Raw genomic sequence first — 22131 nt, 5'->3', positions numbered from 1 at the left:
GATGTAATGATTGACAGGTGAAAAGATGAGACTTTTTTTGACAGTCTTTGTTTGAAAAATAAAGCAGCTTTTAACCAGGTATTACATTCTGCTTGCCAGCAGAGAACAACAGAAAAAAAATCCTGAAACAAATAAACCTTTTTACAAGCTACTGAGTGCTTTCACTGGTGTCCAGATCTTTAAAACTGAAAACTGAACACGATCAAGTATATGGAGCAAGTATGTGGTCCTCAGTAATCCCCAGAGGAGTTCTTCTGGGTCAAAGTGTGTGTACAGGAATCACCCCATGTCAAGCACGTACAAGCATCTGTCTCTTCCAGCAGCCAGCCAGCACTACTGGAGAAGAGTCTGCTTATTCCCGCCAAAGTGTAGAAGGCAGAGATGAAATGCTTTGCATCAGCTAAATGTTATTTTGTAATACGCTTTTGAAAAGGTGCTTTCAGAAATAAAGCAATGCCAGAGAGAAGTGTCGTGAATATAACGGCCGGTGGGAGCTGCATCCTACCTTTGGGCTACTGAGTCTGCTCACTGGTTGCATTTTCCCGCATCCTGCTTTCTCCTGGGTTGAGGTAATGTTAGCTGTTCACTGTGACATAAACACCAATGAATGTCAAGCTTTCTTTGCCTTTTCAGCTGCCAAGGGGCTTGCTTATTTTTGTTCATATTGCCGTAAGCTGTTGGGTTTTTTTTACACTGTGTGCAAGTGGATTTGAAGACTGTACCCCTTCTACTTAACCAGAAAGATATCTCAAACCTGTTAAATTACAGGGTGGCAGAAAACAGATTTTGCATAATCAACCTTATTTCAGGGATAGTGAAAATTTCATCTCCAAATAATAACAGATGAAAAAGTTACAATGTGTGTGACAGCAGAATAGGGACCACAACAGTGTAAGACACAGACCTTTCTGTCCTCTTTTACTTGGACTCAAAAAAGTTACCATGTGCAAAGCGGACACGTGGTTTCATGGTTTCTCTTTTCTAAACAAACAGGATAGTATTTCCTCATGCTCTATTTCATTATCTTTATGATGTATGAACTATGCTTCTATGATTAAACATATTCAGATGTCAACTACAATGAAAAAGCATTTAAATACAACTAGTGAGTGTATCAAGAGAAAAAAAATACAAAATAGCTGAAAGAAATGTAAGAAACAATGAAAATCCAGGAGAACAGGCTACAAAAACCACTGGAAGATTCTTCCTGCCTATGAGGTAAACTAGCCTAAGCAAATTCTGAGGTTCACAGCTCAGGGTTTTAAGCTAAGGATATAGACAAATTATCACGGTTGCTAGTGTTATTATGAAACGTCATTCCTGCTGCTCAGTTACGCTCTGTCTAGCTACCTCTTTGGAGAAAAGGTGATTGCTCTGACATATGACCTCCTCACCCAAAGCAAATCTCTTGTAACTTCTTTTCACAACTTCTTTTCTATGCCCAAAACCTGTATTTCTGAAACGCCAGTATCAGTAACTGACACAACCAGTATCAGTAACCCCATTTGATAAAAAGGTTCAAAACATTTAAAGCCCAAATTAAACCCCAAAGTGCTAACCTGGTAAGGCATCTGAGAGGAGGTTATTTTGGGGGTGTTTCAATTGCCAAACAAAAGGGAAATTTTCCATTCCTGGCATATTAAAAAGATTACCTTTGCCTGCAATGTTGTTCAGCTGTTGGAATAAAGAAATAGACATAAATGAATATAAAATTATGGGTCAGCAAATATAGAGCTTTACCCGTACCCTTAACTGGCTCAGAAAATTTCTTTTCAGTATTGAGTATTTCTATTTCAGTATTCAGTATTTCTTTTCAGTATATGGACAAAATTCTTTGACCATTATTTTCATTTAGTAAAGTTAATACCTGTTACTGTACAACTCTCTCAATGCAAAGTGTTATGTAAGTGGTACATATAATTATGATGTTATTACTTGCTACTGTAAAAAAATATTTAACAAGCACAACATTATGATAATTTGTTCATGTTGGCTAAAATTAAATACTGAAACCAACTTTTAAAATACACATTTTTAACTGTCAATTAGGATGCAAACAATAGAAATGGTCATTCGGGCTGAAATGTTTTTAAAAACTTTATATTCTAATTTGCTTCACACATTGTCTGCAACTGAAAGGGTCAACATTTAGAATCCGTATTTAGGTCAATGCTCATATCAATAAACTTCAGTTTAAATTAATGCAAAGGATATACTCCAATGGCAAAGAAATTACTCACTTTACTAACTACTTCTAAAGTCTAAAAGTCTGGAAGAGTTTTAAAATGTTGTTCAATATTGTATGTGCAAAACCGCGTTTAGTGTCTTCAGAGGACTCTAAGTGGCCAGACATTTCTCATGGCATCTCTTCTATCTGCATACATTAAAGGCATTAGGTCTGTGGTTTCTGTTAAGCCCCGTGGTGACAACTGCTGGGAAACTGTCACTCTGGTGTTTTCAAACAACTGGTCTGGATATGTGAAATTTGCAGAACTGGAAGCAATAGCTGGAAAGCATCCTGGATATAAGTAGTACTGTTGCAACCCTAATGGGGAGAGAAAACATGGGGTTCATCAGTACAGCTGTCATGTACTTCAGGAATTACACTATATTTAAAAAAAAATTTTTTTTTTACATCTGCATCATGCTACATTAGCATATGTATTCACATGAGATTTTAGAATCTGTAGATAACAAAAATGATAAATTACAACAGTTTAGAGCTAACAAGGATAGCCTGAATCACTATATAGAAATCTGATTTCTCCTCAGTTTGAGCTCTTGGACAGTTTTGTTTGTAATGTGAGTAGAATAAAATGCTGCAGTGTTAAGAAGTAAATTTGACTTTTTAAATACAAACCAGCTAGTTTTTCCATCAACAGAACTAATTTTGAATTTGCTGTAGGTGGAAGAAGTGTCACTGAAATTAACAGTTTGAATTATCATAATGGTTTTAACACCTAGTACTATTTTTGGAATTTCTAATACTGAATGGTATAGCAGCTTGTAATTCTCCGTGAACCTAGGCTGTACTAACACATATTTGTACACAAATATGGGATGTAAGAAGTACAAAACATTGTATTCCACAATTCTGGCCATTCCCAGATTTTGCAATTCGTGGAGCACAGAAAGATACATCAGCTGCGACAGCAAATTTACCCTATAACAAAAGGAACAGTACAGTAATCTTTACGATGGCTCTAGTCAACTTTCTGTGATTTTTCTTAAAGGTATTGTTAATTCAGTGCAAAATTGATATTGTAAACCAATCTTTTCCTCATTTTTAAGGGAACACAGCTATTAGACACAGAATGACAATTTGTAGTCACTACTATATGTTTATTTACATTTAAAGAGAAGTGTGATCTAATTACCAGAGTTAAAGAATCCAATGCTGCAGACTGTACACATTTTAGTACTTTATAAGCGTATTACTCCCTCTTGACCTGTTCTTGGTAAAACTGAGGCACATTTTACTCACTGTGCTTTTCTGATGAAAAATAGCTCATGGTGTCTAATAGAAGAGGTGACTCATAGATCATGGTGTCTAATAAAAGAAATCACTCATGAACATTTTGGTGATGCCCAACACACGGTTATCCATGTGCTGACCAAGCCTGCTGCTAGACTGTGAATCTTTGTAGAACTCTAAATGCCCATGGATGGGAAGCACTGTAGCATACCTGTAACTCAAATTTTAAAGAAAATAGTAGTCTGAAATTATCTGTAAATCAGAAATACTTTGCAATATTTGAAACAGGTAACAGATCAGTAAGAATAGACTTATCCCAGGCAGCTTGTGAATAGGTTAGAAGAGGGCTAAACAGCACCCTGCAAATTGTCTGCTGTGCTCTGATCAATACAGCAGCAGAATTTAAGAGCTGGCCAGTCTCACTTCAGTCATACTTAAGAATCCTCAGTAAATGCAGTATTACCACTACAGTATTTGTGGGAGAGGCTGAACACAAAAATGAGAGGTTTATGAGCTGGCACTGAACAGCCAGAATGATATTGTTATTACTTTTTATATAGTTTTTCTTCAGACATAAATGTGACTATTTCATTTCAGAATCATTTTACTAGAACATTTCCTAATGTGAAAAAAGCAAAGGCTTACCTCTAATAGCACACTGTTGATGATGGGGTTAAGAACCTCTGCCTTCATACTGCTCTGTAAACCAGAAAACAGAATGAAATGCCAGGACAAGAAATACATTTAATAGAAATATACTGCTTATCTGAGAAGTGGTTTTATGAATTCTACAAAGGTCTTGCTTCACCTTGATTCTTATTCAGGCTGTTTATCTCAGTATTCTTGATAACTGCGTCTACATTTCATACACATTTCAGTAGACCCTACGTATTTCTATCACTGAGTACCATGAACTAAGATGGGCCCAAGGTTTTACTTTTTCATTAATTCATCTACCAGACAGTTTCAAATTGCCTGGTTTCCTATGGATGTGAGATTTATGCGATTAAATTGTTTGTCAGTGCCCTTTTCATCTCCCCCAATTCTTTTTAACTCCTTGCTCGTTTTCAAGGAAACAAGAAGGAAAAATACAGGTCAGAAGGAAAATGAAGTTCTAAGAAGCTTCACATGTATCTGTGGAGGAAACGAAAGGCAGAGATTAGCTCCCCTACAGAAGGAAGAACAGGTGAAACTCAGATCCCCAAACTGGAGGCAGTATATGTTGAGCTGGACAACGCAGGCCGGCCAGTAAACATAGCTCAGCATGGATAACATTTTTCTCAACCACCAGACAGGAATAAAGGTGGGTACAATGAGTAGTGACACTACTAGAGGCTAGAAAACCAAGATTCATCAGCTCTTCTGCTTTTTAAAATGGCAAAAGTTCTTTCCTTTTTTTATTCTCGCTGTTCTTCGCATTGTGTTTTTTCAGAATGACAGTAACCTCCAGCAAGAGTTGCTTTTTTTCAATACCAAATGGTGGAATTTATTAGAACAAAGGAAACACCATACTGATTAATTTAACTGAAGTATTTCCACTTAGAGCCTTGGAGCTTTCCTATTACAGATTTAAAGAAACATGAAACACCTTAATTTTAGTTTGGAGAAAGATGGCAGAACGAATGGAAGATGGTTAGAGAAAAGAGCAATTTTACTGTCAGTTACTGGAAAATCCACTACAAAGTGCACTGTTTAGTTGATTGTCAATAAACTGAAACAGATAGACAGCAGTATCAATTAAACGCTATTGATTGTATGAATCGATAAGTTAAAGTTTGAAAGAAATCTTGCATAGCAAGCAAAGCTGTTATTTCTTACTTCTGCATTACTGCTCACTCAGAAACATTGCCAACATTACAGACTACGTGTACAGCCAGCACTACAATTAATGTCTGAATTATACAGATATAACTATAGGGATGGCATTATGTTTGAAAAAACCCAGTATTTTCTGTTCTAAGTAATTTCTTAGTTTCCCACGAGTTAAGGCACTTAGCAGGATACTGGAATGTGTTTGTGAACCCAGGTGCTGTTGGCAGGTTAAGGACGAAGCTGAACCACTGGGACATGCGGGAAGATGTAGATTTTCCACAGTCCTGTGTGACAGGTGCTCCTGATGCTACTGATCATGATGAGCAGAAGGCCCACATCTTCCTCCAAAAGCTTACAGGGGTAGGACAGCACATAAAGATCAACAGACTGCCCTACTAAAACTCTCTTCTAGAGAGTATTTTGGCAATGACAAGTGTCTTTGTGCTCAATTTCTTATGTGTCCACACAAAATGTCCACAAAAACAATCTGGTTCTAAAAACCAAGCACAGAGTTGGTAAGAACAAACCCTAGTGCAATGCTTATGAAAGCTTTAGTTTCCAATTTTCTGAGCTGGGCCAGCTTAATATTTCATGTGCAATTTATTTTTATATGTCTGTGCATGTATTTATTGCAAATGTCACACAGAGATATGCTAAAATCCAATCCCAAAATGCAAAATAAGCAGTTTCTCCCACAGTAATGGGAAGAAATGTCAATTACTCGGAATAAAAGCAACCCAATAAATCATGTTCTCTACAAATAACTCTGAAAAAACTTGCTCAGAGATGTGCTGGAAAAGCTCATCTGGGAAGAACTGGGAAAATTTCCTCTGATGTACATTCACGTTTTCATGAAGTGAACAGGGGAGCCAGAGTTTGTTCTCTGATATTTACAGAACGATTTCAGCAACAGCACAATTTTTGCCTCCGGATCCTGATAGAATATTCAGATGTCAGTCATCTTTGAAACATCTTGAAAGGCAGGATGCTATTTCTAGCAAAGATGTTCACACATAAATGGATGTTCCTCAATGGAATATCTTGAGATACAAGACAGAGTCTTTTTTTTTTTTTTAAGATGGATGACCAAACAGGTTTTCTAATCTCTTAAACGGTTTGAAAACACGGCGGCCCTGGACCATGGGATTTAGCAAAGGCTAAGAAGACAGCTTGTGAAACCATCTTAAGGTACTGGAGGTGTTATCTCTTGATGACTTTTACACAAATGCATTCAAAAGGGATAGGCTGAGTAGGAGAAAAAAATATCAAGTTGTGGGACTTCAAATATGAGGCCCTTTCAGTGCGAGAAGGTAAGAAGTTCTGAGTGGTAATCAGGAAAAATGGGAAATGGTGTCTAGAAAAAGAGATTTTAGAAGGCAGGGGACACACTGCAGTCTATCAAGGCTATAAACTTTCTCTGCAACAGGGAATCTGCTGTAAAGAAGCTCTGTGTTCTTGATCTGAGGAAAGATGTGCTCTCATTGCTGGTACATCATGTAAAGCCACCAGACTTGGGTAATAATTTCTTTATGTTAAAAAAAGCCCAAATGCTACGGAAAATGCTGTTATCTTACCCCAGCTGCTGTTAAAGAATCGGAAAACTTCTTTGATAAAGTTGAAACTTCATTGCACATGGCACTTGTTAAACTGGTTTAAAAAAAAAGAGAGACAAATATAAAAATATATCCTTGTCCTGTCAATGGATAAAACCCCTATGACTGTCCCAGCCACAAACTTAATCTTGGAAGCCAAGTATGTTCTTAAGGCAATTTTGCTTCTAGTAATTTAAAAAATATTTTGGAGTAGACTCTGTTCACGATACAATTTTTCTATTCCTCCACTGAAAAATCCATTGCTGACTACAGCAGAAAATGATGTCATGGTGGGTCAAACACTAGCCTTTCTTGATAGGGCAATGTTTAGATTTTTAAAATCCTAAGCTTCTACTTTAACTATTTTTTTTCTGATGATTGCAACAACACAACTCCTAGAAATACTCTTGGAAATAAATCAAACTTTAATGATAACAGTTAGAAGTTTCCTATTTAAGCAATAAAACATCTACTCTGTACCAAAAGAGGAAGTGCCCGTGTGGTTAAAATACAAGAGAACAAGGAGATCTAGTTCTATTCCTACATCTTTCACTGTTTTGCTAAACAGTCACAAGTGCATCATATAGAACCTCATCCTGCAAGGTGCACCATACCTTAGTTCTAATTCTGAAAAATACTTGTTCAAGTACTTTGTTTTAGACTGAAGTGTTCCTTTGTTTAGACTAACATTCCTATGGATAAACACTTGCTTAAATACTTCACTTAGGACTCAAGTGCTTACAACATCTTAACGTCAAAACCCACTGAAATCAGTAGAATCGACTACTACAGAGAGCTTGAGATCTGAATTTTGAATCCCACCAGATTAGCTTCTTGAATTTATTTATGTTTTGTCGTGGTTTACTACAAAGTTGCTAACAAATGTGGTGTTATTGCTTAGAACTACAGATTGATTTTTGTATGTTTTGGCAGATAAACACTAGATAATGAAACTCTATTGGCAGATACTGCATTATGCACTCTAAAAGCAAATTCTGTACATGCTAGCACAGGATCTTCTGCAGAGGCGACAGGAAATGCATCCAAAATGAGCATATACATCCACTTGCTGGGGCAGAAACAAATTCCAGCCTGTGAATAGGTCATGTTTTTGTAAACATGACTATGTTAGCCATGTAAAAAAAATGACAGATAGCCTATGTAACTTGATTATATGAGAAAATATAGCACTAGGATCCCTAAAGCTAATGCTGTTTGTTGATACATAAACTTACTGTGCCTTGACGTGCCAAAAGCTGAATGGATCTTCATGAGTTTTAAGTAAATATCAAATGTTCATATATGAAGTACATAATACTCACTTCGTCAGTACTTTTGCTTGATCTTGAGCTGTTTTTTCTACTTCCTGCCCATGCAGAATTAATTCTGCTACTTTATGAAGCTGTTCAATACAACGAGCAGTTACCTCAGCCAGACTTTCAATGGACAGCATATAGATTTCCTTAAATTTAAAACAGGGAAAAATATAATAAATAAGAACAACGCTGATAAATACACATATAGGTATATACGTACAACAGAATTTGAAACATAGAACCCCTCCCCACCACACCTGGAAATACTGCCACATACATAGTGAAATAATATCAGCCGTAATGTCATCCTCACAAACAATACTGGAAAATGAAATATCCACAGATTATAAAATACAGACCTTACGCTCATCCTTGAAAATTAGTAAGAACAACTCTACCATTTATTTGGATGAGAAGTAGGTCAAGCTCTCGGATTTTCTAAAATAGCACTGTTAAACCCAGTCCTAACAAACACAAAGATGCTTAACTCTGGCCTAAGTCATAATTACTTTCATATGGAGCCAAAATTATTGAGTCATCCCTCAGATGGACTCTCCAGAGTAGAAATGGATAATTCTCCCAATAAAAAAGTGGGTTTTATCAGCAGTGATAAAAAATTCTACCTAGCACTCTGGCAATTCAGCTTTCACAAGCTGATGCCAGCTGGAAATCTGCAATCACATAAAAATCTGTAATATATACAGTGTAATGCTGTTTCCTTCTTTGGACCTTTTTTGCAAGGAAACATGACAGATAATTTCTTTGTTTGAACTCATTCAAAAAATCTTGATACCAACCACATTTAACATTGTTATAACTTGGTGTAAAATATTCAATCACAATCTTATCAACAAGAGGGGCTGTCTAAATGGACACAATACTTTTAGCCTTAAGTGTTATCTTTCATAAAGAGAACTAACACTTGTGAGTTGCCCAAATAAAATTTCTGTTTTGTCTATTTGTGATGTAAACTTTAAGAGTTTAAATAAAGTTTGAGAATTTTTTCCATGTAATGCCACTGGGAGAAAAGGACACCAAGGAATGTTGAGATAGGACTTTTAATGTGCCATTGAAATTACACCACAGAATCCCTTAGCTCACTGTATGTTGTGTATACACATGCATACACACAGAAACACAGATATAAAAAAATAAAAACAATGCAACAGGGAGAGGACCTGCTACTTATTTTTGGGAACAGACTAACAGTAAAAATATTTGTCTAAGTTAGTTTCCTATTGGGTCTACAGTGAGTAGCTATACATTAATATTTCTTAATACTTCCATGAGTTTAAAAAATAAGGACAACATATAAAACCAATACATAAAGAAGTAAACTTATCAAAGTATGGCAATTTTAAAAATGAAACTTATACTCCAAAAGCTATTTTACCTCCACAGTTTTGTTTTTATTTACTTCTGTTTTATCACTGTCAATTTTATCTTCTTTTTCAGTCTTTTCTTCACCAGGTTCTCCAGATTTTTCTTTTAGCTTCTCTTCTATGTCTACTGAGGTGGAAAAACTGGCTTCTTCAAGCCATTCATGAGCCTTTTTCCTAGCCTGCCAAACAAAGAAAAACCCCAAACTTCAGTTCAAATAGGAAATATCAAATGATGTTGCTGAATGTTAATTAACAATTCCTTTTTACATTCAAAAGTTTAAACGTATCAAGTCTCTGGGTGGCATTTAGTTAAGTATATATTTAAGAAACTGTAGGGAGAAGTATTTATGACTACATAAATATGGATCAGCAGAGATAATTCCTCTACAGGATGATATTTCTAACAAACACACAGAGCTGGCATTTAGTAACATTTCAACTTTATGAAGTATCTTTCGAAGGAATTTACATGGAAATAATTTTCCCAAATAAAAATCAAGAAGATGGTATAAAAAAATGAAAAAAATAATACTGGGGAAGTAAGAGAGATGTACTAAATTCTTAAAGGAAAAATAAATAGAAAATCACTGTGTCTTCAGCTGCGTTCCCAGGCATGAAAGTAGATCAAAGTGGAAAAGCCTTGAAGTTTTATACAACTTCAGATTACTGTTATGGTTAGTAGGAAATTTATCTTTTTTAACATGAAATCAAATTAAAATATGTTAAGATCTAAGTCTAAGATCAGCAGGTGAATCACCTTTAAAGGGGCCTGACAGTAAAAATGTGATAGTGATGTGACTAGCTTCTAGCCATCTAACCTTTAGGTGACTGAAGCTAGATGAGATAAACCAAAGACTTTGCTTCTAACTGAGGTCTGGAGAAGTCCCTCAGAAGAATAGACACGATGAGCAAGAAAAAACAATTCTGAACCCGACCTTTGTTCCCAGTATGTAGGACCAAATCTGCTGTGCTCATGAACTCTGTTCCACTGAGACATCCCTGGTTCAAGGCTTTCTAACACGGCCCACTGTGCTAGCTAGTCATTGCAACTGTATTGCCTTACCAATCTCGCTGCTATGAAAGCTTTTCTATACGAATCCTTTTAATCCCACTGTCCTGTTCTTTGCTTCCTGAACTGTCTGAACTGAGCTAGGTACTGCCGTGTGGCAGATTTCAGAATAAAGCCCTCCCTCTTTGTCCAAGACACAGAGGGGAGCTCACTTAACAGGTGCTAACCTTATTAAGTTTGTCAGGAGTAGCAGCAACGTGCAATTCAAACAGTAGTTCAGTGAGCATGCTGACAAACTCTTCTCCCATATCTCCTGCAAGAAAAAACAAGATTAATTTTTGTTAGGGTGTTATCACTATAACATTTTGCATGATCAAGTACATCCAGGCAAATAATTTCCCCAAGCACTCTAGCACTTGAAAAACACTGACAGTGATACAAGAAAGGGAGGGGGGTGTGTGTGTGTGTATATGCTCAAATGAAGAAGTGAAAAAGCAACAGAGAGACCTGTACAACCAGATATGCTAGCTTGACACTTTGACTACTCTTTCCACCCTGTTCTAAATTCCACCAAGTTTCATAAAAACAGGTAAGAGGAGAAGATGTTGAATAATGCTTAGTTATCTGACAAAAATACATGACCCACAAAATAACCAAAGAAGAGATACTACCCACTTCTTTCAAACCAAGGAATAAAAACAGCAGCAGAAACAGATACAAGTAAGTTTCGAGGAAACATACTGGAAAAGATGTTCTCTATTGCTCTGTCTGCAAACGACAGCTAAAAGCTGTGTTTTCTTTCTATTTTAAGATTAAGCTTTGTATAAATGAAGAATGTTTTCTGTTTTGCTTTGGAGTAATGAGCCTTAAAGAATCTGCACTTATGTTATTAGCAAAGATAAATATCACTAGTATTCAAACTTCATCTTTATTTTATATATATATTCCTTTGACTCCTTATAGTTGCCATATTCTAACATGCTCTAAGTTCCTAAAAATTCGTATTTTCGTTGGTTCTGTCCATCTGCAGTTACTGAGTTTGGAATCTTCGTTAACATTCCCTGGTGGAATATATCAAATCCACTTTTTTTAGCCTGATTGCACTAAAAGGTCAAAGTCCCCCTACTGAGCCTGATAAAAGTCCAGCTTCAAAAATTACTTTTATGTCTTACTGTATTACCACCTTTTTTGTCCATTTATTAGGTAGGGCCAGTTTTTCCATTTTTATGCAAATCTTCAGTACTGGGCTTAACGGTGGAGGGCCATTACTTGCCAGTGAGTTTGGGGATTTTGGTAGAACTGGTTACAGTACACAGGACCTTGCAACATGGGCAAAGGTGGTGGAATCTGACACTCAGATTATAATCTTCTAGAGCAAAGGATATCTCATCCTGGCTTGTAAAAAGAGTGCCCATCTTTGGTGCTATAAAATAAATTAGCATTTAGTACGAAGAACTCTTCACCTGCAAGGACCAAGAGACTGAACTTCCCTCTTAATAGCAGGGGAACAGGTCAAGAAGAACATATTCTGGAAGGCCAAAGAGATGCACAGGGTTTATTTCACTGGTGCCTTTATCATTAAATTTTGGCAATAGGATTTTCAGGTTTTGCAGTACAGCACACCTCTTGGATACACTGAATTCACTTCTTTAAATTATGCGAAATTGTTTTATAAACTGCAGCATGCTGAAAACTGACAAGCACTTTACTGGATCAATGCAATATTAGCAAAATTGTTGATAACTGGCATATTCGATTCAATACTCGCTTTGGTTACCATCTCCCTTAACCTCACATATGAAATTTTTGGTGTTAATGGCTTTCAAAATGTAGGTGAAGCTACTTTCTCAGATATTCTCCTCTCACTAATTCATAAACAACTGAAAGGAAAAGAAGCTGCAGTGAAAAATACATGAAAGGGCTGCATAATCAAAGTGAGAGGAAACATCAGAGAACGGTATGCATTTGGCTTTCTCCTACTTCTGTCAGAAAATATCTTTTCCCATTCTATCTTTTCGTATTGATTTTGCACCTATCTGACTGTTAAGCAAAGATGCAAAAAACCTATGATTCCAGTTTCAAAGTTGCCAAGAACAAAGCCTAGTCCCAATCCTTTCCCAAGAAGTCCTCCGAAGACCACTGCAGTAATTTCTCATTGTGTAGGACTGAAAGTGTTTATGGTAGAAACTAAAAGCAGCACTAACATCTCTGAACGAGATTCTGAGAGTCTAGGATAAGAAGGGATCCTGAGAGTTTACATAAAACAAACTGCCACCCTCTTGAAACACTTGAATGCGAAGTACTGGCTTTCCTGCCAGCTAGTATTTTTTTTTTTCCTGAATCCATATAGCACTGACAAATGACGCTGTATAAAAATATTACTTTGATAATGAGAAAGTTGGAACAAATTAGCAATAAGTGCTAATTAACTTGTTTTCAAATACTGCTCAGTGCCTACATAAAATTTAACATTTTCAAACACCATTAGTTAATCTCTGTCTTTTGTAGGGAGGTGGCTTTCTTACATAAAAGAAAAAACCACAAGTTTTATTGAGCTAGGACGCACAAATTAAAATCCTACTGAAGGGAAGTTAGATGTAGCTTTAACCTGTTTAGCAAGCAGGTTTAAAACTCAAAATTCCTCCACAGAATTTAGCATAGCCCGGTACCTCTTGCTAGATTAGCTAGCTTAAGTGAAAATATGTCATTCTGTAATAAAAAGTATGCTAGTAAAAGAGCATACGGCTTACTGACTTGATTTTTTAAGTGTAAAACCTATTAATGTGCTTAACAGGACCTTAACTGTATTAACTAGCTTGAGCTAAGAACACAAACTTGAGCTATGACCACAAGTCTTCTCTTCGCAGTAAGATATGAGCTACATTTAATTCTGATCAGCCAACCTGTTGTTAAACTTTACTGTCTTTTATCTATGCTGGATGCCAAATCATGTTTAAAATTTTTGCTAACATTAAACACAGACCATTTCCTTAGTGTAAATATTAATTATGCCACAGAAATACGCTTAAGGTCCAACAAGTCATGTCAAGTAAACAATTCCAGTTTAAAAATAAAACCGAACAACTCAAACCTATCGAGAGGGGATGTGTCAAAGCACTACAGACTGTTAAGAGCACTCTCAACGCAGTGTTGCATGCACTACAGATTATGGGTGAGAGGCTGAAGAAAGAAGTTAAAGGCCACATACCCCAGGTCAGAAGCCTGACCCCAGAATTGTCAGCTCAGCCTTAGCAGAAAACCACTTTGAAAAGTGATTAACCTTTCTATTCTTTTGCTGTCCTCCAGTGGAACTAAAATTTATCCAACTTAATACTAATGTATGATATTTATCTGTAGTTCAAATGCTAATAGATCTGGAGCCTGACTGCACTACAGGACTTGAGTAATTTTGAACTGCAGCCTGAAGTAACACCCATTCAGCTGTAAGGTGGAAGGAACATGCATGTGGTTATTATTTCCGTTGTCACAGAGAGGAGGATATGTTTCACGGCTGACTGATTTGCTTTTGCAGGAGAAAACCTGCAGCACACTCTGAATTTGTCTTTTTTTTTTTTTTTTTTTTTTTAAGGTGTACATTGCCTTGGTTCCAGCCTATTTAGAAGGGCAGCTAATGTTTCAAGGAACGTGATCAGCAGCTGTGACTCACTGAAAAAACAGAACTTCTGACCAACAGAGAAAACATCACTTTGTGCAATAAACAGAGCTTTTCCTGGGGGCTGGTTTCAAAGCAGAGAACTATTTACTACAGAAATTAAGGAACAACAGACATCTCATGAATCCTCACTCTTAAGCAGATAACACACTTTCTTGACTTCTATTTCTCACAACCCCACAGAGGAATGTGGGGTTTTAAAGAGTAACAAGGGGCAAAAAAAACAACAGCAAGAAACTCTACCATATTACGACTGTACACTGAACACTCGCTGTCCCCAAGAAGAAACAGTAAGCTACCTGTGAGAGACAATCAGGCATACTGAGTAAGCACTGCTAGAAAGAGCGGTCTCAGCAGAAAAGACTTTCCAGTTAAAACATGTGGATGTTAACACAGTTTTTCTAACTTTTCTGAAGGCTAGAGAAATCATACCTCACCATCTTGCAAAATGTAGGTTTTATGGGCAAAGCACCCCTGAGAAGATCAAGAGGATGTGGAGTATCTTTTTATGTTTCTGTATTTCTGAAACACAACAATGTGGTGTTTAATGGCACGAGCTGGTCCTCAGTCAGGTCAAGGGGATTGCTCTATTATCGGTACAGATCTCACAGGCCTGGAGACATGAACTATGGTGGCTTTAAGCTAACTTCTTACCCTTCTGTTCTCAGCCTGTTCTGGTGAATGCCAAAACTCCTGACCTGTTTAAGACACCTATTTTGCCTCTAACCATAGGAGGTACACATTTTATTGTAACTTTTGTGAGCTGATCTGTGGACTGTCATACTGGTCCCATTCTCTTCAATGCTTTGCACTATGTCATAGTTACAGCACGCTGCTTCTGCTTTAACTTCTCACACTGCACATGTCACATCTTGCCGAGTAATACCTAGAAAGCAGCTTTGCCACCATGTTTCAAAGTGACTTTCCTTCAAAAAGGTCAGGGTTCTTAAGTCCCTTTATTACACTCAAATCTTTTCCTTAGCTAGCAAGGGAGGGTGCAAAGTGAGGATGAAGTTGCTAAAGAGAAAAGCATTGCCGAACACTCCAAAACTTTCAGATTACACAACTTCATAAACAGATTCTGTAAGAAAACCTCAGTTATCCAAAAGGTTATTATTTTCCATTCTTCAGTTGTGTTTTGCTTTCACTGATAATATTGCAAAGTAATATAATATTTCCTTACGTTATATTTTCGGTGTCTCACACTTCAGTTACAATATAAATTCAAAATTAAGCATTGATCAGCTTTCAGAACTTTTACAGTACTAATTTTAGTGACTTCCTTATGAAAAGGATATGAAAAATTATAGTTTGGATTGTAATTTTTAAAATTACTATATTCAGAAGTGACAATTGTTCATATGTATGGTTAAGTGTCTGTATTTCTAATTACCTTTCTGTGCCTGCACCACTTCATCATCTGACTCCTTTGGAATAAAAATCTCTTTTATAGCAATTAAATCATTTTTCACAGTCTCCAACTGCTCTCCATCAAGTGTTGCTAAATATGACTGAATCTGTAAAAGAAAGTATAGTAAGCATTCCTAACCAAAACACAGCATTTCTTAAATTGCCAATTTAGAACCTGATACTAAAATAGGCTAAGAAATGGAAACTTTTATTGTGCTCAAATCTTGTGTCTAACCTTCCAATGTAGACACATCTTTAGTTCTCATCAACAAAAAAAAAATGAGTATCACAAAAATTACACCAGCCTTGCAAGATCATCAGGTCTCTACCTCTTCCCAGAACATTAGTTTTGAATTATAAATCTACGGTTTAATTGCAAACTGTAATAAGTACTTTGGGATTGCTTGGGTGAAGACAGCAGGCAAAAAGAGCACAGGCAGAATTCAGTGCCTGAGGGGCACTGCGGCTTCGGAACTGGTTGGGCATTGGTCAGCAGGTACTGAGAAATTGTATTGTGTATCACTTATTTTGTATATTCTTTTACCATTATTATTATTCTCTCTTCCCTTGCTGTCCTATTAAACTGTCTTTCTCTCAACCCATGAGTTTTACCTATTTTTTTTGATTCTCCTCCCCATCCCACCGGATAAGGTGGGGAGGAGTGAGTGAGCGGCTGCGTAGTGCTTAGTTGCCAGCTGGGGTTAAACCACAACACAGGGGGTAGATTTAAAAGTTTTTTTAAGTTTAAAAATTAACACAATAAAGAAGGCTTAGGAATTGAATAAGTAATCTGGAATTCAGATTCAGAAGCTAGTTCACTAGCCTCCAGGTGTAGTAGGTCTGGAATTCCTGAACGTAAGGACCAGTGCCTGATAGAAAAGCGAAAGACTTCAACCTCTTTGCGAATTCTGAAAAGACATCCGCATAGTGTCACAGCTGAAAAATACACACTGTATATGGTCCTCACAAAAATAACTTTCAGTTATGAAGTTGTTTGTTTTGAGTTAATTTTGGAGTTAAATTTTAGGTGTATTGAGATTGATTTCCTGAAGACAAGGGACAGGCCCGTGGAACCAATCCAGCTTTCTCAGAAGTTGATGGAAAACTTACTGTTCATTCCACACGCACCTGCAGAGTGAAATTAATGTAAAGATTAATTTTTTACCAACCATTTTGATTTATGCTGGCTGCATACTGTACCTGAGTTTCACTTTCATTTGACAGGATTTCCAGAGCTTCAAGATGAGACAAACCTTGGAATTCATCAAAAAGTAGTCCATAATGTGCTGTTCTTTCAACTGTAACTTGCTGGGCCCGCCTCTGTTTCTCTTTTTCTTTAGCTTCTCGCAACAGCTGCAAAAATATACATCATTCCTGTTGTTTTATTGGTAGTGCTGTAGGTATGACAGATTTTATTACTTTCTGCTTCTGCCTGTCTAGGAAGTAGTAGTAAGATTTGGGATTATACCACACCTGCAGAGCTGAAAATTTAGAGGTGAAACATCTAACTTCTTTTTTGATAAACTTCTCTAATAAAATATTTAAGTAGTATTCTAAGAGTGATTTTCCCAATGGTAATTGCTAACCATTTAAAAAAAAAAAAAACAACTAACAGACAAATAATCTTGCTTATGTTCTCAAAAGCAATGTCAGCTGTGGATACCATATAATAAATCTAGCCACCGATTACAATGAAAACAGAATTAAAAGGACTATTTCATATACAGCCTTAAAGAGTCCTGCAACCCATTCCACAGACCACAAAATGGGAAGAATATTATTTTCAGGACTTACCAACCTACTTGCATAAATAATGCAAGTATAAATACATAAATATTTCCTATAAAATATTTTTTGCAGATACTAAAGTCTGTTTTATCTGACAACAGGACTGACAAAAGAGATTGGCCTAATAAGGTATGACTTCTACCAAAGGTGGGACGGAACTATACTCCATATACTTGGGGATATTTTGGAGTGATCTTCTTATACGCTAACAGAAGTGTATAAGAAGGATAGAATATAGAATAGGATCTTCTATTCCTTTCTTCTATTCCCAGGAAGGAATGCCCTCTTGTATGAATTTGCTACAGTAAAGCTGCTAAATAATGTGAACTGCATCTGAAGTCACATATAAGCCTCTGAATAAAGGTGAATTCTTGACACACTATTCAGAATTTCTACAATATTGTCTTCAGTTATTCATTTGTTACAAAAGATTTATGATGGCAGATTTTTCAGTCTCCACCTTCTAAAGATCACTCACAAAGTTTTATGTACAAATCATCGAAAAGGAAACACTGTGTTATTCAAGCCATGAGAACTGATTTACGTCACTTTCTGCCTCACATTTTATGTGTGGATTCATGCATATTGTTTAGGAAGGTATTATCAAAAGCTCATTTTAACCCGGTGGGCCTTAACAAGAATTTTGGCCTACTACAACGTCAGCCTTTTTACACTTAAAACGACCAGCACTAAAGATGAAACATCTCATTAGAAGAAAAATACCTTACTCCTCTCTACAAGGAAGTAAACATGTAGTAAAATTAAAGTTTTTTTCAATGTCTATTGATTTCCACTCCTCTCACTGTCTAGAGAGCTAAAATTATTTTGCACTGACAGCACTTATACTTCTGTTTTTATCTTGTCTCTGTACTTTTAAACATATGAGTCATGACTGTGTAAAGGTACCATTAATTTAAATGGACATTAAGATATAACTTTTCACAGCTTTAATTCCTAGTGAAATATATGTCATATTCCAGTATTACTCATTTCCAAGGAAAGTAGTATAGTGATGTTTATGCTGGATGATATCTATCTACAGCTGTTAGAACAACACCAACAATTAGATTGTGTCTACAGAGTGTAATGATTTAACACTACCTATACTATGTTATTAAAACCAGCTATTGTACATGGGGTTATGCAGAAAAGATGATTTTACATTATCTTTTGTGGTTCTGTGGGGGAAAAAAAAAAGTAAGTGGAGCAAATATAAAGCATAATACTTATTTCCATAAGCCTAGCCAGTATCTTCTGCAATAAAGCAAGTGTCTCCCTGAGGCATCTGAAATTCTGGAAAAAGACTCTGAAGCTGCATTGACAGAGCTGTATTTAAAGAAATCCAACCTGAGATAGAGAAACTGTTCTTGCCATCAGTGTTTTGGTTCTCTTAAATCCAGGATCGCTTTCTGCAAGGACATTCATGGTTGTCTTCCCAATAAATTCCAAAGCATCTAAGCCTCCAGATAATACACTTTTGCCCTGTATAAAATATTGCAATGTGGTTATTTTCTTCCCACCTTATGCTAATATGAACTGTAAAGAATTTTTTTTTTTTATGACACCGTCTTGGAACATTCAGGTCCCTAGATTTTCTATGCTTTAACAATAGGATTGATACATTTATAGAATTAAGATACTTTGTTCTGAATACATTTTCAAAAAGAAAAAAAATTAACTATACAAATATTTCTAGTTAATGAAATTACTCACACCAGAGGAAATGTAACACCTGTTGCCAATAAAAAAATTATGAATAATACCATTTTAGTTTTATCCAAAGTGGCATCTAGTCTGTGGGAACATATTTTAGATGTGAATAATATGGAGCCAAAGTCCATCATGAACAGGATGACCCTGCCTTACCTAACTGACTTCTAGAATTTTGACACTTGTGATGACTCTGGAACTGTCTATCAAAATACAGTTGTTTTTTCTGTGCCTTTATACTAGCATTAGCCCTCGTCCACAATTTTTCATGTACTCTGAATAAGAACTTTCACTGGCTAAAGATTTCCATTTCAATCTGGATTATGCATCTGTCAGATACTCACATGCTGATGTAACTTGATATAGAATGGAAAACCCTACCAAAGTCTCAAATGGCATTATAGGCAACTTACTGAGACCTTGTTATTCTTTCTGTTTGGTGACACTCATCACTGTGGTATAGTAGTCCCTCTAGGTTTGCATAAGAGCACATTTCTCTTATTTGAAGATCTTACACAATGCTCAGGTTATCTTACTGGTATCCAGCTCTCACAAACCTTACGATGCTCCAGATTCTGTAGCAACAGTCTTAGGAATAGTCTATAGGAATCTCCCTCTGCTCCCAAAATCTTTGATGTTAGTGATGAGGCACTCAGAGTGAAGTGGACATGCACTAAAAAAGAATTGCCACTTCGTAAAACATGCTCAACAGTGAGTTAGTCTTCTATGCTTTTTTAGCTGATGCTTAAAGTCTTTCATAATTTCAAGGGAAACACCATACCAAAAACCTCCAAGGAAAACACTTGCTATGGTAATAGTATGTAAAAGATGTTGGGGAAGAAGATGACACAAAAATTGATTTGGAAACAGTATTGTACAGGATTTTGAAAAAGTTGAAACACAGAAAACCAGAAAAGGATTAAGTGCAACACACAAAAAATATATATAGGAAAGAACTGTGAACAAAAGATTTTGCCTCACTGAGTCTGCAATCAGACCACCTTCTGGGGAGGCTAATTATGAAATGAGAGACTAGACAGAGAGGTGAAGGGCAAGGGACTAACAACACAGACTTTAGTAAAAGCCTTAAAATAAGCAAATGGAGTATTTTCTTATTTTATCTGCCTTCAATAATGATAACAAGGAAGGACTTAACTGTAAAAAAATTAGATGATGGTCCCACAACTATAAAAAAGATTTCCCAAGAATCTGCAGAATTCTATATAGTTTTGAAGAAGACCATATTTTTCACTGAAACTGGTGCCATAGTAGTAACTGACTTAGTTGTGTTTGACTTTTTGTTATAAATCTGATACAGTTATTTTGCCATGGAAGAGACTCTAAACAGACTTACAACAGAATTGTTTTTACAAAGACCTACAACTTAACAAACTCCACCTGTTAGGTGTGACCTATAGTGAAGTTGCATCTAAAAATGGTGAAGAACAACTAGAGCAGAGAAGCCCGTTAAAATGACTCACTGTGTTCTGTACAGCATTAGTGATAGCTGACAACACGCCACGAGATCCAGATGAAGGAGAAGAAGGAATATTCTCAGAAGAGCTTTGGTCCAGAGAATCTTCTGCTTTTAACAAAAGAAAAAAAAGCAAGCTACAGCATACTTTCAACTCTACAAGTCACAAATTACAGTGAACTGGATTCTGTGATCAAAATCTTAAAATTTTGTAAATTGGACTAATTTGGCAGTGTCAGGAGTTTTGTCCAATTTCAGTAAACTTGAACTTACGTATAACTGGTGTTTCAGCTGCAGGAGGCTCTGCTGTTTCTGAAGATGATGAACTTGCATTATGAATTCCTAGGGTAGTTCCTGCTTTTTCCTTTACTGCTGTTATCCCATGACCTGCAGCAGAAGCGTATTTTAGATTATATGATTTGAAAACTTATTACTAACAGTGCGTATTATTCTTATACTCTATGAATGATGACAATCAGGATAACTATTAAACTTACCTTAATTGCTTATTTTTTTCTAGGTTAATAATTCACTTGTTCTACTACCAGTATATTAACTGACCAGAACTGATAAAACTGAAGTATAATACAAATGACACTGGACTTGAAATGTAAAACTTGTTTCAGTGGCACACAGTAGTTCACTGCTTTTCAAAATGCTAAATATTCTATTACAATTAGTTTAAACAGAAATTGATGGTCCTCCTAATGCCATAGGGTTTGGCCTCATCTAGTTTTCAGAAGTCTAGAACAATTAATCCACAATTAATGGACTGGGTGACTGCAGGGCTGAGGTAAGGAGTCTTTCTTCAGTCTGCTGCATAGGTGCTATGTCAGGTAAGTATTTCAGGAATACTGACCCAGGTCCTCAAAGTTATTTCAGGATTCAGGCTCCTCAAAATTGCTCATTTTAAGTCAAATTCTGAAGTGTCTCTCATCAAAGCTGCTGTTTAAACATACTTTGTAAAGTCTGTTGGTGTCAGATGACACAGACAGAATTATTGTTCCAGAGTAGCTGATCTCCTACAGACATTTTACCACCTTTACCTGATGCATACGCAGTGACTCCCTAACTCTCTGTTCTATTAAAATGGTCTAGTTTAATGTAAAGAATATATGTTATGAGTGATTTTATCAGAGTAATTTTGAAAGAATGGCATTGCTTTGCTGCTTTTCTATACAGAATTTATTTACACCAGCAGATGACAGGGACTGGTAACATCCCGCTATAGGATGGGGTGGGATTGCCTGGTAGTCAGCAAAAGGAGGCAGTAGCTTCCTGATCTGCATCAGCTGTGGTTGAAAAACACTGCCCTTAAAAAAGACTACCTATTCTGCTTCTGCATAGATCCATAAACATGTTCATGGAATGCTTCTCTTATTACAAATGATCCAGCTAGCATGTCTTCCGTATCTGGAAGTTTCTGCACATCAGCTGAGACACAATAAGTAAACAACCAACCAGGCAACCACTATTTCTTTCCAACACAA

At 36.4% G+C, this 22131-nt stretch overlaps 1 protein-coding gene across 1 annotated transcript; it reads right to left on the bottom strand.

The window, feature by feature from the left end:
* Positions 1 to 1973: 1973 nt before the first annotated feature.
* FAM114A1 (family with sequence similarity 114, member A1) lies at positions 1974 to 21028 on the bottom strand (the record flags this gene model as incomplete). Its single annotated transcript, XM_010285735.1, has 12 exons — positions 1974 to 2545; positions 4121 to 4174; positions 6862 to 6934; positions 8202 to 8341; positions 9589 to 9756; positions 10814 to 10899; positions 13672 to 13677; positions 15653 to 15776; positions 16870 to 17022; positions 18805 to 18939; positions 20649 to 20752; positions 20915 to 21028. Coding segments are annotated over 12 exons (1259 nt in total), but the record flags the coding sequence as incomplete, so codon positions are not given.
* Between the last annotated feature and the right edge of the window lie 1103 nt (positions 21029 to 22131).

The sequence above is a fragment of the Phaethon lepturus genome, unplaced genomic scaffold (genome assembly GCF_000687285.1).
Source record: "Phaethon lepturus isolate BGI_N335 unplaced genomic scaffold, ASM68728v1 scaffold1554, whole genome shotgun sequence".
In the NCBI taxonomy this organism is placed as follows: Eukaryota; Metazoa; Chordata; class Aves; order Phaethontiformes; family Phaethontidae; genus Phaethon; species Phaethon lepturus.
This window is presented reverse-complemented; position numbering and strand designations above follow the sequence as displayed.